Consider the following 16,345-nt stretch of genomic DNA (forward strand, 5'->3'; position numbering starts at 1 on the left):
TAAAATAGATTGGCACCAGTGGCCATGGCTCTACAACACATTTGCCAAAGGAAGTGTCTAAGTTTGTTTGAGACCGGGCGGGGGTGTGGTGTGGTGGTGTTGGGGAGGGATTGTTGGGGTAAAATATTGTTCCAGATTTGTTTCCAAAGGTTGCTATGCACCCGAGTTGAGCTAGAAGCTTTAGTATGAACATTAGGGGAAGCAGCTTTTTTGAGAAAAAGATAGGCAGATTTGCCAGAGAGAGTCCCTCTTCTTTCCCATGGTCACACCGGTCGATCAGGACGTCTAACACTGTACAAAATAATACATAGGGCATGCCTGGTTTCCTTATCAGTCAGACAATCCTATATCACAGATAATTCCTAGCATCCTATATCAGTATCAATGAGTTCCACAACCTTCATATCAGCCAGTTAAGGATTGATAGCAATAGGATGCAGTTTATGGTCCCAGGTAGTTGGGTTTCATCTACTATTCCAAACATAAGCTTGCTTACCATCACCAATCTGCCTGAGAGCACCATCCTTCAAGACCTTCCCTTCCTAGATACTTGCCCATGAAGATCCTCTTCCTTTTCTGGCCTCAAGGAAATCAACTCCTAGGAAAGTGGAGTCCGTTTAGAATGCAAACCCACAGCTTATTGGATTGTGATAAATTCTCGAACCAGTTCTGCTAGAAGAGCTAAGTTGAATAGCACTATGTCCCTAAAACCAAGCCCACCTGCTGCCTTGCCTGCTATAAGAGACTCCCAATTCTTCCAATGGATCTTTCTTTCACCATTCCTCTGTCCCCACCAAAATCTAGCCACAGCTGCATCAAAATATTGGCACCACTTTTTAGGAAACATCCCATAGAGTAAGTAGGGATCGCATAAGCTACTGCCTTGATCAGTGTCTCCTTTCCATCCTTAGATAGAAGTATGGCCTTTCAACCGTCGAGTTTCCTCAGAATCCTCTCTTTGACAGCCCCAATGCTTCATTCTTTGCTCTTCCCACAAGGTAGGTAACCCAGGATAATTGCCAGGGTTTTGGACTTGCTTGATGCCAAGAATTTCACTGAACCTGCCTCTCCAAGTCACTGACAATTGGGTTGAAAAAGATGCTGGACTTATTGAAATTGACTCTATCCTGAGATGGAGTTTTTTCCTATTGAGGGGGCAAGAAGCGTGCACAATTCAGAGTCCGAGTTTTTCCCTAATGGAGAAGAACGACATAGTACTAGATTATCGACATTGCTATTGAATTTTAGTTCCTTCTTTCTAGGATTTTAAATATTATTTCTGGGAATTCTAGGTGATAGTAAAAACAAATATGGTAACCCATTTAGATATCTAGCATTTAAAAAGAATAGAAATCCCCAGTTTTTATTTTCTCTGAGGAGTAACTACATCCTTCTATTGCAAAATTTCATAGGTGCCACAACTATTCCATTACATGATCAAGTCTCCTGAGACTTACACGGCGAATCACTCCAGGAAACAAACAGCTACATGTAAACTCAATCAAGATAAAGCAATTGCAACCAGTACTAGCCAAAAGCAACTTAGACATCAAGAAGCCAAACAATTACTTAGATCACAATCCTCCAAATCGAGCAAAGTTGTCTGCACGAATCAGAAAGCACTTTGGATCTCATCCCTGCACTTCCTTCAAACTTAACTAGTTCTTTAGAGTTTTACAATTATACAAATCTCTGGACAGTGTTCTTGCAAGAGAGATTTTGCATTTGCCATCAATTAAATTTAAGAAAAGTTCTCTGTTTCTTGCATCATTGAGCGTGCATTTGCACTGCGTGTTTCGCGAGTGTGCAATAGGGTGATCTATGTATCCGTGTAAAACCTTGTTTACACCGTGTGAGACATCAATGCAAGTGAGAATAACATGCCAGAAAGCCCTGTTTTTGGTTTGACTGCGTGGACGCCAATGTCAAAACATCAAGAAAAAAAGGGGAGTTCTGTACTTGTATGGCAGTGGTTAGTTTTTCGTTTGGGTCGATTGACTGTTGAGAACCTAAGGTGAGCCTAACTTTGTAACGGAACGACGAACATTCTATCACTGTGTGTTGAGCCAGGCCGGATAATACTGCCCTAGCTCCTTCCATTGTAATATACTAGCAGAAAAGAAATGAAAGTTGATTTCGATTAAGAGTTCAAGATACTTGTCTGGCCAAGTTGCATTACAAGCAACATAGAGCTTTTGCCTGTTGACATAACGTCTACCTCCCTCGAGAAATAGAAGCGGGTCTATCTAGAAGATCTATCTAGGCTGATTATATCAGATCAAACCAATCACGTGTAAAAGATTTTAACTGTAATCGATTTGATATTGTCCGGATCCATTCTACTAGACCGTCTACCAAGAAACGGGTGGTTCCACAATTCTACAATAGACTCGCAAAAAATACAATATCACACAGATTTCGTACACCATATCATCTATAAATTCAGTAGCTTTGGGAGTCGAGAAGGTCCCACCAAAACAGACCAATGCCCGGACTAAAATAACAAATGCAGAACCAAAAATAACACGGATAGAGATTTCAACTGACATTGTTATGACATGTGATCCTTGGCCAAGGCTAAACCAAACACTGCACATTATACCTATATGTGGGAAATAATAGAGCTCCATTTCGATACAGCGGCCACTAAGCCGACCCATCTTTGGATTTCATATCTACTTTGAGAAAGTTAATTGGAGGCACTCTACTAGTATTCAGTTAAACAAACCAATAAAAATCGGACGATGGATTGCATATTTTCTAACAGAGCTGCTGTATGTTTCAAACTTCAAGTATCTCAGAACCTCCGCAGACTCCTTGGTATGCTTTTTCTTCTGAATGCATCTGCTCATTGGCGGTGCATAATCAATCAAAGATGAATCAATATGCTTTGAGCACAACAATTACCACATTTTAACAACAATTCATTTGACTTCTAACTTGTTAGAATCAAACTCTAGATTATGTTATGACTAGATGAGGTTGGAGCACAAATGTGTACAATGAACAGAGAATATTATATTTGCAGGGAGTTCTATGCGTAAAGCACATTTTTCTAAATATGCAATGAAGCAAAAACCAACAAATTCCAATCATCAAATTAATGGATTCCTCGAGTATCATGGACAACACTATCATCGCCACTCCAAAGAGGGCTCGCAATTGGAATATATCTAGTTGACCTATACATAAAATTTAACTAGAAAAAAAGAAAGTAAAAGAGAGAGTGGCTGAGGCACTTTGGTTTTGTTCAGAATTTCATCAGCTGCTGTTTCTCCAAGCTCAGCTCCATAACCTCTCTCTTATGAACAATAATTGTGTAACTCAGTCTAAAAATGAGCACATGAAACATCCGTTGTAGCAGAACAAAAGAACAGTCCCAAAAGAATTTTACCCAAAATAATTAAGTGCCATTTTGACTTCTTCAATCATTGAACGGAGATTTTGCACATCTAGAACTTGGGTTGCTCCGAAACATGAGAAATTAGTTCCTGCAGTGTAATTCATCAGGTAATCAATTCTCTCGTCACTCAGTGAGCTCATAATGATATGGAAGAAGTATAGTTTCATATACTGATGTTACCTGAGAATACCGGACATGATCATGGTGAAGCTTCGAAGTTTTTACAATGGTTTCCCACTTGGTATCAGTGCCGGATACTATTGCATCCTGCTTCTTGGAATAAGTGATTGTGGTCAAATGTGACAATGGATGTCGCAACGGAATTGAGGGCAGGGTACGCCAAAGCCAAGACTCGGAAGGAGATTTCAGTAAAGGCAAGGGAAGTGAAGCGACATCCATCTCCTCCTTATCAACCTTTTTCACCATCGCAGAGGTGATGTTTGAATCTCCATCAGCCGACATGCACATTGTCTCTTCTTGGCCTGTGAGAGTAGTGAAACAAGAAGAGGGATTAGCATCTATCAGCACAGCGAGATCTTGTCCCGAGGCAGTCCCTGACTTCTGTAAATCCAAGCATTCTATATCTTGGAAACAAGATTCTTCGGAAGGATTCTCTTCTGTTTTTCTTGTGTCAGAATGGCTTTCCATGTCTTCTGCAGAACAATTCAAGAGCACCTCCAAATTAGAGGAACTTGAATCGCAACATGATTTTGCCTCAGCATTTACAGTATCTACATATAAAGTTTTCTCCGCAGCAGGGCTGACCAAACTATTGCTTTGATTTGCTTTATACTTTGTTGAAACTTTTTGCATATTGTCGACTTTCTTTATAAGCAACTTCAACCTGCTTGGGTCAATGTTATTGGCTTCTTTCGATAGGCCGAGAAATCCAAATCCTTCAGGAGGAGGCAGAGCTGGTCTGTTTTGTTGTGGAGCAACACTGTCCTTTCTAGAACTCCTGTAAGGAGATAATCCACCTCTCGCCCTCAGCTCACCAGAGAAATTAAACCGACTAGAGCTGCTGAGCATCCTATTCTCGACGCCTGGTAACTTAGGAGTGGGATTACCATGGTCCAACTTGTACTCAGGACCAGCGTTCTGCAAATTTGACATACAGAGCACTCTGAGCAATGGACTAATAATATTCTTTATTGCTAAGAAAAGGAAATTTGCTTTCACACCCATATATAGTGGTGGTCCTTTTAAGCATAAATATAAAAATTATTGGTGTGATCATGAGTTTTGTGGTCATGTGAAACCATAGGATGGTGATGTCCCATGTTTTATTGTTTAGGTTGCCAAATGCAGGATCCCCTATAGTTCAAGGTATAAGGGTAACTTTCCTGTGATATAATTAACACAAACTAGTCATGTCTGCAAAATCATGATTTACAAGAGCATAAAGCAGAATACCATAATACCTTAGGCTGGCTTTGCGATCGAGCAGAACCATCCTTGCTCACTCCTTTCATTCGGGACATGAAAGACATAGGACTTAGCGCCCTTGGTTTCATTCCCGGAACTGGATTTAAGAGGCATAGGCGAGGAAGTAACCCACAACCTTTAGCTGATATACCCCCATAATCATTGTTCCCTTCACCTTTATCTTCGTCTTCGTCTACACTTTCCTCCTCCCATGTGTCTTGCTTATAGTACTGTACAATTTCCATACTGTATTGCTTCGGGGGAGGTCGACTTTCACTAACAATGAGCTTCTTAACAACATCTCTTGTTTGCTCAGTTGCAGCAGGTTGCTTTCTGGAAGAATATTGAGGAGGCTCCAAGGCCATTGCCCTCGCCGCTGGCAAGAAGCGACTCATAATGAAGTCTCGAGTCTGTGAATCTACCGAGAAGGTTCCCGAAGGCTTCACAACTGGCCCGTCTGTTCCACTCAAACCACTTACGCTGTAATTGACAGGAAATGAGAGTGAATCAGTAGTAGACAATGTTTCGACTGCATCAGAATAAGTATCCTCATCATCATCATCATCCTCGACAAAACCACCTTCTTTTTCATCTGCTATTTCCTGTTTGAAGCTATCTAATTTAGCGGCGATATTATTTGAGCTAGGTCCTTCCAAGTGTCTTGCAACTGCAAATTCCCGAGACCTTCGTGGAGGAAGCCTTGGAGAAACACTAGGTCCTTTTAATAGCAAGACCTCTGATTTCTCACGATTGTCCTTAGCTTTGCCAGGAATGTGTTCCCATGTAAAAGGCACAGCGACTGGTTCAGTTACTTGATCCATGTTCGAGTCCGAATCACTCGAGGGGAGCGTGTGCTGTCGATTGGATAAGGATTTCTGAATTTTCCTCCCTTTGTCTGAACTCGAAGATGCAGGCATCGAATATCGCCGCACAGACAAGAGCGGACTGTTGAAATTCAGTTTTCTTTCCTCCATTACGGCGATTCTTCCCTTATTTGTCACGGCTAGCAGATTCTGTCCCTCGCTTCACTCAAATGGTCACCAGCTCATTCAAGTTTCTTGGCACGTAAATTGGACCCAAGGAAGGAAGCTCGTAAATGACCTCTGAATGGTATTTTTCGCGAACATCTGAGCACAGAAAAGGAAATAAGAACAACAATACAAAAAGTAAAAGCCTAACTTCGACTTGAAAACCCAGTCCTAGCCAAGTAGTAACCGTAAGCATAAGCAAGAAAGTGAAATGGGAACTCCTCAAATTGATTATGATGGCGCAACTAATGCAAAATTGTCGAAAAGAAGCTACAAAATTCTGTGAACAAGCGCAGTTACGGATCCGTCCAGAAGCCATATATTGAAAACGATGAAGCGAATTGTCGAAATTATTTCCCGAAAATAACGAGATGGTCTCTTTTGCAGATCGAGTAACATGGAAGAAAAAGAAGAAAAGAAATATCGATAAATCGGCCCTGACACTACGCAAGTAAACCCATCTTTCTGCTTCATTTCTCAGGATGAAAATAAATACAAGAAAGTCAGATGATCGCACAACCTTGAGTTAGTTCTTTTCTTACTTCCGAGAGAAAGTGCTATGCAAATGGAGCTCAAGCTAAGAAGAAACAGTACAGATTAGATAACATCTGCATACCCAATGGAGATTTTACAAAGACTCGGCTGTCGCAGTCAAGCCAGTCAACAGTGTTGGTAGCGACAAGCGAAGCAGCAACGAAGCTTCAGAAGGACGAACTCGATCCACACATCTGCACCAGCACACCACGATTGAGCTAAAGGGTATACGCCACCTGATCTCCGAATCACAAATGTGCTGATCACCAAATTCAAGAAACAGAGACTAACCGGCGGAAAGCACGCAAGAAAGTCAAGAAGAGCACGAACCCGGACACCAAAATCAGCACGGAATCACGGGGAGGGCACGAGCGGAGTGAATTCCGTTCAAACTGATCATCATCAGAAGCTAAATCAAATCAAGAAAACTCGGAGCCATTGTTGGGTTTTGAGAGAGAGAGAGAGAGAGAGCTTCTTGTTTGGTGATGCTTTTTCTCCTATTGGGGTCCAAGAATGATGGCGAGAATTCAGGGGAATGAGTGGGAACAAAGAAAACATCGAGGAGCGGCAACAGCAAAGATTAAAGAAAGGAAGGAAAGAGAGAAGAATTTTCAGCGAGAGGAGATTCAAAGTCTCCAAAGCTTGCGCTTTTTTGCTTTGTGACGAGAGAGGGAGAGGGAGAGGGAGACAGAGAGAGAGAAGACCAGACACGAGTGTGCTTCGTGCTGCTTCCTGGAGCGGGAGGGCTGTCGCGTCTGAGGGACACGCGCCTCTGATTTTTATTTTTCATTTTTCTTTTGTATGCCCTGATAAAAAGTGCTCTGAATTCCTTTTTTTTTTTTTTTTTATGACACTGCGAAGCACAGGCCGACCCAGTAGGAACCCAAGAGTTCCACCTTGTGGCCTTTAAGGGTGGGAGGTTACTAAATCTGCTTACCCGACGATAGCTAATCTGAAGTTGACGCGGAGTTCATTTTCTCCACCCAAAGCCCCCGCTGTTCCCTCCAGGGAAGACTCTCCACCGTGCCGGGGAATTTCTTCCCATGTCTCCCATTGAACATTTTAAAATCCTGCTCAGGACCAACTATGTATATAGGTTGAAATGGTCTTATAAATTTGTAAATATAAAAAAGGTCGATACCAGAAAAAAAAATCTGGAATCGGTACTCCATGATGCAATTCGCCTCGTAAAAATATCTCAAGTTGGTACCCCCGAACTAATTTTACTCTCACAAAAGATACAAATCGGTAACCCTGAGCCAAATCTACTATCAATAAAATGCATACATGCCAACATACGTGGCAAACAACCGTAAGATGAATTTGACATAAAGAATGACAAATCCGACAAGGAAAAATTCGTGTGTGTTGACGCACACCTGTTTTGACAGCAACATAGATTCGAGTCGTCTTGATTTGAGATTTCTATGAGATGAAAATAACTCCGAGATAAATGTGTCATGGGGTACCCAGCTTGTAATTTTTCATGAGATAAAAATTAATTTAGGATAAATGCGTGGTGGGATCACGGTTTGGAATTTTTAATAGGAAACGACACAAATTAAGGTCTTGAGTGGGGGCGGCCGAACACGCTTGATTCGAGGAATTTTCGGGATAATTAAAATAATTTACTAATGATTCTTTTTCTTTTCTTTTTTGTAGGTGATGGGATTATTTGATAAAGGTTCACGGGAAAACAGTTGGGGAGAGATGGAGACAGTTATCGGCACATTGTCCAACCATCGATCTGCACTCTCCAATAATTCTCTCACCCACACACGTCGTGAAAACAACAGTAAGGATAGAACCCCCTCGAATGGTCTCAATTTTCTTTTTTCTTTTTATATATTCGAAATATTATTAAAAAATCCCAAACCGGTCCATCGTCAGTCACGACGTGTTTGATCTGACTTGATTTTCGTGTTACAAAAAATCTCAATCCGATATCCCGCGACACATTTACAATTGAACTGGGCTTTTTCCCATGAAAAATTCCAAATTGGTATCCTACTTCCACATCACATCTCAAGCTGTTGACGAATGGAAAATGGAGGTCTAGGTCTTGAGGAACTAATTTAAGATTTTTCGTGAGACAAAAATTAATTTGAGTTAAAAGGTATCAAAGGGTTATCAATTTAGAATTTTTTGTGTGACGAATTTTAGTTTGAGATAGAATTCCAGACCAGTACCCTGGACCTAAATAAACCCTCCACATCAGGTTTCAAACTATTAATGGAGGGTAGATTTGGGTCTAGCATGCAAATTTGAGATTTTTCGTGAGAAAAAAATTAATTTGGGTTAAGTTTCACCGGATTACCAATTTAGAATTATTGTTAAACGAATTTTAGTTTGGGATATATGTATCATGTGAGTTCCGGTTTGAGATTTTTAAATGATATTAACCCAAAATCAAATGATGGTTTATATTTTCAACTTCCATTAATTCAGCATGGGTAGCTACTTCTTGACAAAATGCTAGAATTTAATTCCTTCAAGCATAATATGATCGATGAGTATAAAACATGTCTTGAATATTCACCTAATCTACTTGTGATCTATTTGGATGCCCTCAAAACATAATTGATAACATTCTATTCATCCTAAAGCAAATTACCACAAAAGACAAGTGCTGGTCGGCGCCCTCTTGTGACTCGACCTTTATAGGCTTGTCCACTACATATATAGTCCAAACATACCCGTGACAAAAATATAATTAGAGCATGTAATATTGATTAGGCAATCTCAAAAGTTAACAAGTCCTTTTTGCGGTCGGCATGTGCTCAAGATACTTTGTTTCCTTGCTATATTTCTGCATCTCAAACCTTTATTTCCAAAGGAGTGTAACCTACCTAGCTAGTTGAATACTCCACAAATGGCAAAAGGTAGGATGATTTTGTGGAGGGGTGACAAGTCACAACACAAGTATAGCCGAAGACTAATGATCGGTCGACGTGACATTACCTACATGATGGGCAATTAACGTGTGCGAACGAGGGTTGTCGGACCCTATTGCCACCTAGGAAAAATTCTCACGTACTTCGGATGCATGTGACCCAATGTTTTCCAATCATTGATTTTAGTGAATCTCACGGATTGAAATGCATTAGACTGGCATGTAATAGTTCAAATCATCATATAACGTCTAATTTGTCTTTGAGCAAATAGAAAGGATTACATTGACTATTTACCAATTGCTCATGGATCATTTTAAACAAATTAAAAGTTCAGAAACGACATTATCCATTGTGCTAAAGTTCATGGATCATTTATGTAATTCTCCCTCGACTTAAGAGGAGTGTATTGCCACTATCTGTCCCTGCCCATTCAAAGCGCACAACTCTCTCTCCTCTTGTTTTATTGCAACTAGGTACCTCATTTAATTAATTTAATAAATTACCACTTTTCGCCTTTTTTCTTTATTATTATTTAAGACGAAAATGATAATGCACTTCTAGCTTTCTTACTAATGGGCCCTTTTAGATCAATACTAAAATGGGCTAAAATCACAGCCCATGAGCTTCTGAAAACTGAACCAATGAGCCACCACCAATCAACCCCTCTTCAAGTCCACCGTCTATCACAAAGGGCCCCACGGTGGGTGTCAATGTGTCATTATACAATTAATGGTTAAGATGATATCGGTCTACATGATATACGGACGCACAAACAAACATGTTCCGAATGGCCGAGATGCTCCTCGACCAAAGATCTTGAAAGTACTTGGCCGTAATCAAAACACATCTTTAACGAATCTTTCAAGCTATACATGTAAATTACGTTTTTCGCTTGGGCATTTCAAGGATTTTTTTTTTTGGCCCGCGACCTTGTTATGTACATACTTCAAGTTTGTCATTTCTCATTCACATAATTTCGTCTGTCGGCTTAGGGCTTGTTTGTTCGAGTGAAATATTTTTTCTCGCAAGTTAGTTCTCCAGACTTTCGTGCATTTGGTTTACTGAAAACGATTGGTCAACAGAAAACCATTGATGATTAAAAAAAATATGCATGCATAAGGTTAGGCTAATGAATTCACTAACTTGAAAAGGGGAAAACAATTTCCTGAAAAACGATTTCCCGAAAAAACATTTTCTTTTATTGTGAAATTTTCCCCCAAATAAACACACCATTTTAACCCTTGAATTTAGTTGGAATGCCTCCTAGTATGTTGCACATTACCTTTAACAGTTCGTGCCATTTTGCGTGAAGATTAGAATGCCTCACTTCTATTTACTCTTCATCGGTGGAATGCATCGAGATTAGTAAAGTCTACGCATATGCTCCACTTTCCATTTGATGTCCTTGCTAACACCACGTTCCCCAGCCATTCTAGATACATTCCTTTGTTTCTTCCTTGATGGCTCGTCGTCTAGCTCGCTGTTTCTCATCCGGACGAGCGCTTTCTTATGCCCAACAAGCTTATAGTCCTTTGAAACGTTGAGCTTACGGGATATCACCGTCGGGTCGATGCCAGCACCATGTCTAATGGCTCCCTTCCGGAAACATCTGCACCACCCTTCGATAGACCGGTGATCTGCACGGCTAGGTCTGCCCGGAGATTCACTCCTATTTACATATGTGTCTTATGGGGATCTTCGTCTTTGCACCGTCAGCTCGCCCAAAGGAAGGCGATTGAAAGTAAATGGATCTCTAACATCCGTATCTATAATCATAATTTGATCAGGCATCTTCCCCTCGGTGGCCACCATATAGCATTGTCTGGCCATCAACTGGGCTCGGCGAGCTTCACTCTGACTGGTCTCAGTTTCAAACTTCATCATCAGGTGACAAGTTGAGATGACGGCATGAGTAGCATTCAGCACTGGTCTACCGATAATGCCATTATGGGCTAATCAGACATCTATGTGTGCCTGCCTAAGGGTGTCCCTAAGGTAATTGGCAATCGAACAACCTCCTTGACTCTAACTACATCCTCTGAAAACCTGTTTTGCGAGCCCTCATAAGCTCTTAATTACTTGATGTGCCCCTCTATCTTCCGAAACGCGTCAAAGTACCAAACGTCTACGGAGCTGGTCATTGTTTTTTAGGAGACGTCCGACTTCATATTCGCCTCTAAGCGTGCTAATGACAAGAGCATCATCATGCGGGAATTTTACACCTCAAAGGTGATCTGTCTGAGAAGATATCTGAAAGAAACGACGCCTTTTGCCTACCAAACCTTCTAAAATGGAGTGTATTCCGCTGCTAGACGAACAGTCCCATCTAGCTACCGCTAATAACTTCTACCATACCTTACCGATGGAGAATCGATACTTGAGCATTATCAAGAGGGTTGGAGTGCTTACTTGGCTGGGTGTTACTCGGCGGTGCTTCAGACACATTTTGTTTGCAGTAGGGGGGACGGGGCTGACTTCCTACTTCTCTTCCTCTTCCCGGACTACTTGCGCAAACAGTGTTGGATCACACCTCCTTCTCCTTCTTGATGTACTTCATAGGGTCGCCTCTCTAGATCATCTGTTCGATTTCGATATGTAATTCATAGCAATCATTTGTGTTGTGGCACCATTGTCTCGGAGGAGCATTAAGACGACCTGGTTAGCGCAAGATTCCGCAATCCTTCACCTCCACTGAGATCTGGCCTTGGGGCTTAATCATTGGCATTGTAATTTTAGCCATTCTCTGAGGCATGAAGGGCCGACTTTCCTCGTCCTTTTTCACTCTTTTGTCAACCGGTGGAACAGTTGTTGTTTGAACCGTCGTGGCAGGAGGTCGATGAGTGTGCCAACAGCACCGGCAGGCTCTTTTGCATCGTTGGTGTAGAGTTCTTTCAAGGTGATTGACCGCTTCTTGTGGGCAGAAAACATGAAGGGAGAAGCCTGATAACCGGCTACGGCAGCTAATAAGGCGACATCAGAAAGGTGATTTGGGATTTTGATGGCCACTTTGTTAAACCAACGAAGATAATCTTTTAGGTATTCTCCCAACTCTTGCTTGACTACTAGGAGCGAATTGTTGGTTCTTTGGAAACATCAGCTGCCGGAGAAATGGGTAATGAATATATCTTCCAGCAGATAGAAAGAGCCGACGGACCGCGGTTTCAATCCACTACACCATATTCTCGCTGCCTTCGGCAAAGTTACCGGGAAAGCCCAACACAAATCGAATCCAGTGCTGCGCTCAACATCATAGTCAACCCAAAACCATTCTACATGATCAAAAGGGTCTCATGAACGTCATACTAGTGTAAATCGGGCAATTTAAACCCTCTTGGAAGGGGAGCAACCATTGTCTCATCTGTGAACTTTCGGTCACGGTGATAGGAGTTTGCTGCCATGACTTCATATAATCAATACTTTGGATCACATCTATCAATAGCGATTCCAGATTCCTAATGGAACCTGTACCCTACCCTCGGGTACAGGTTCTTCATTTTTTGGAACCTGGAACCTACCCATCGGAACTTGGAACTTGGAACCTAGAACCTATCCTGTCACAGGTTCGATGGTTGGTTCCAAGGTCCAACGGGTTCTTTTTTTTTTTTTCATTTCATTTTTAGTTAAACAACACGAAAATGAACACAACAATGTCGAACAAGCTTATCATTCACTAAAGATAATACAAAAGACTAGGTTTCCTAACATTACGGTTCAAATAAATACAATTAAAATGAGAAGTCATTGTGTGAATCGATACGCAATAGAATTCACAAGGGATTAGCATGTTGATCAAGACAATATCCATATACAAGACCACAAATAAAATGGGAACCAGGAAAAAGGGAAGAAAGATGAGCGTTTGGTCCTCAAACATCCATGAAAATTTGTTCAAAATTCTGACCACCTAAAATCAAAAGAAACAACAATCATAGTTGATAACTTAATAATAGTTTTAACTTTAAAATTGAAGTATCGCGTATCGATTATTTGCAACTAAAACTTTTTCTTTTCTCCTTTCACCATCCATTATCACCATAATTCTAACTATGCAACCATCAAGCTTAACATGTTTCTTGAAAGAGTGAATGACAAAAACAATCAACCTCACTAAACAATAAAAACTTGGCATAGATACATGACAAACATAACAAGTTAAGCAAAGCAATGAGCATGTGAATAGTGGGTACTCTAAAACCACAATAAATAAAAGGTCTAAACAAACCTTTGGAAATGTTCTACATGACAAGTTAAGCAAAGCAATGAGCTTGCGGACAGAGATGAAAATTTGAGAGCTAATAAGTTAGAAGTGAGGAGTAGTAAGAAAATTAGAGATTTTAGATTTAGGGTTCCCGGTTCCATTCTCAATTCTCAATTCTGATTCCCGATTTCGGTTTCGGAATCGATGGTTCCTAAAATGATGGAATCGAGAACCGGAACCTCCCTCCCTCTCTAGAACCGAGAATTGAATTGGACCATCGGTCCAGTTCTCCGATTCTCGGTTCTATCTTGGACCCGTGCTCACCCCTACTACCAATTTCCATAAATCGCCGATCTACACCATTTTTATCCACTCGGTTTGTGGAGCTGAAAGCTTCTGGCTTGACTTGACGTCTCCTTTTGAATCTTGTAGGTTGTCTAAGGAGGTGAGTGGCCGACTCACCTCCTTAGACAATGCCCAACGCGACCTAACCCGGCGAAACCTGCCGGTACGCATCTAAGAGCATATCAACCTTGTTTTTCAAGATGGTAGAAAGAGAAAAAGAGTGAGTAAGGAGGACTACCGTGAGCACGGTAAGCAATATCAAGGTAAAAAATGTCCAGAGTGAGTATCTTTAGGTAGGGCATTAATCAAATTTCAATACTTCATTCGTTGACAAAATGCAGCTATCTCCTCGTCTTTGAAAGTAATCTCTTTGAGCTCCTTTTCAAAATAGGATGACACCTGATTTTTTGCCAGCAAGTTGCACGTGCATTTTTGTACAAATATAAAAGAAAACGAGAGATGTGAATAAATGGCTAAAAAAGAGCTACTCATTAAATCAATCTCCGGAAACTATCATCTCCGGTCACCAGCACGTATCATCGATCGTTTTCCATCGTTCATCAGTCGGATTCACAGAGCATATCAAGGACATGCGAATTTGCGAAAGTTCCCTTCAAGAAGCGATTTCCGTCGACTCTATTCGCGATTCATGAAGTCCTGAGTCGGTTTCGCTGGCCGTCACCACTGTTTGACGGTCATCTCCATCATCAAAAGCTATATACCCTGTTTGTGCTTTGTTCCATGGTCGAGAAATCCAGGGAGATCAAATCTCATTTAGAGTTCATCACTAATGCCCCGGATTGCGTTTGTTGACGAAATACTAAAGCTCCTACAGGTGCTTTAATCATCAATCGCAGCCTCAGTTCCACTCGCTAATCAAGTGGCGTTCAATGGAATCACCGGCGAGGAAAATGTACCCGAGCCACCGATACACGTATTGTCAATCTCCTGTGATATTCACAAGTATTCTGTGTATATTTCGCATCGGCAGAAGGCCGGCGAACGGAGATGGTTGTTCTGTGACGGCCAATGGCAGTGGTCCAGCAAAGGTTAAGGTTGGGTAACGGTAGAGTTCAAAGTCAATCCTTTGATGTGCTGAGTTAGATGAAGATTTGTTAGTAATCCTATAAGATAAGATTTGGGAACAAAGGTCTGTGAGCATAGGAACAGAATAAGAAATAATGAAAAATAAAAAGAAAGAAAAAAAGAAAAGGATATAATAATAAAAAAAACAGAAAGAAAATAAAAAGGGTTTGATGTAAGAGCCCATTTGTATCTGCAGCCCAGACCCGAGCGGATCAAGTATCCATGTGAGGACCGGGCCCAAGGGCCCAGCCCGTGTCGCCTTTATTAGAACAAATAATTAATAAATAAAACGAAAATAAAAAAAAATATATAGGAAAAACATATTAGAGTGTGCAGCTTACGTTTAAGCGTAGGGAAAATAAAAATAATAATAATAAAATAATTGAAAAATGAAAATTTGGATAATGCTTAGGAAATAGGCCTTGATTAGGTTGTTAGATTTTAATATTAATCTTTTTTTTTTTAATTTATCTTAGTTTCGTTTAGTTAGTAAACATATAGTTTAGGGATTTTAATGAATACCTTTGATTTATTTAGGTTTAGGAAGATTAATCTTTTAGAAAAAGAAATTGGATTCTATCTGAATTTAGCTCATGGGGGTTGTTGTCACGGGGTTTAATAACAAGGCCAAGTCTTATTAGATTACTTTACTACACTTTATCTTTTAATCGTACTTTTATTATTTTTTTGACTAATTGGTTGAGATTCTTTTATATCGCTTTTGCGTCGTGATTTGTGTGTTTTAATTAAATGTTAGGTTACATTTTTAGGATCATAATAATTGCAAAAACATCACATGAACACTTAGTGGATAATAACTTTAGGACTCATAATTGGATGAAAGACCGTATGTGACACTTGGTTGACAAATAATCAATTTTAGGTACCAAAAGCGCATTAGTCGGATAACTAGCGTAATCATATCCCTGACCTTATATCTCCGATTGTGTAGGAAGTGAGGTATACTGCTGTACCTCACTTAACTCCTAACTAGCCCCAACAGGTTAATGGCGACTCATCACATAAATTTCTTATAGAGTTAATCAAATTAAAAGGAATCTTTCAATGTTGCGCGAGGTAAGGGTTTGGAAGAGTTCAGTGATTGCGGATCGTTGTTCGTCAATCTGACATTACCTCTAAAACCTATCTTTTCCCGTCGGGAGAGTTGCGACAGCCCTCCGATGCTTACGTTAGCATCGAAAATGAGGGAGATTAAGAGGAAAAAAAGAGAGGATACTAGCTTAAGGAAGAAGAGAGAGATGTCTTTCTAGAGAGAGAGTTGGAAAGAGCCCATACCTATGAAGTCAAATTACTATTTATATAATTCTGTTGACCGGTGGTCAGATTGTGTTGAACAGGTGGCGATCTATAAAAATGACAAGTGGTGAAAAGTCACGACAAATGGCATTCATACCATTGTCAAGCCTAGTGC

The 16,345-nt window shown here is 40.6% G+C and overlaps 1 protein-coding gene across 2 annotated transcripts; it reads right to left on the minus strand.

The window, feature by feature from the left end:
* Positions 1-3,074: 3,074 nt before the first annotated feature.
* On the minus strand, positions 3,075-7,073 carry LOC115684758 (uncharacterized). Of its 2 annotated transcripts, none has more exons than XM_056315760.1 (5): positions 6,721-7,073; positions 6,473-6,584; positions 4,825-5,955; positions 3,584-4,501; positions 3,075-3,491 (listed from the first exon to the last, which is right to left on the minus strand). In XM_056315760.1, exons 3-5 carry the CDS (start codon positions 5,800-5,802, stop codon positions 3,453-3,455), a joined length of 1,935 nt encoding a protein of 644 aa, XP_056171735.1. In that variant the 5' UTR covers positions 5,803-5,955; positions 6,473-6,584; positions 6,721-7,073; the 3' UTR covers positions 3,075-3,452. The 2 variants fall into 2 exon arrangements, with proteins under 2 accessions (XP_056171735.1, XP_030465483.2); XM_030609623.2 differs by having other exon boundaries at positions 6,682-7,073.
* Positions 7,074-16,345: the final 9,272 nt, after the last annotated feature.

This window comes from Syzygium oleosum, unplaced genomic scaffold (genome assembly GCF_021117445.2).
Source record: "Syzygium oleosum isolate NSW1041296 unplaced genomic scaffold, Sole_v2.1 Sole_v2.01, whole genome shotgun sequence".
In the NCBI taxonomy this organism is placed as follows: Eukaryota; Viridiplantae; Streptophyta; class Magnoliopsida; order Myrtales; family Myrtaceae; genus Syzygium; species Syzygium oleosum.

What these genes read in the sequence shown, in the direction of transcription:
- LOC115684758 (XM_056315760.1), bottom strand. Translation starts at nt 5,802, where the DNA reads ATGGAGGAAAGAAAACTGAATTTCAACAGTCCGCTCTTGTCTGTGCGG. An exon ending in GATCGCAAAGCCAGCCTAAG is followed by an intron (nt 4,502 to 4,824) that starts GTATTATGGTAT and finishes TCAAATTTGCAG; the next exon opens with AACGCTGGTCCTGAGTACAA. An exon ending in ATCATGTCCGGTATTCTCAG is followed by an intron (nt 3,492 to 3,583) that starts GTAACATCAGTA and finishes ATTACACTGCAG; the next exon opens with GAACTAATTTCTCATGTTTC.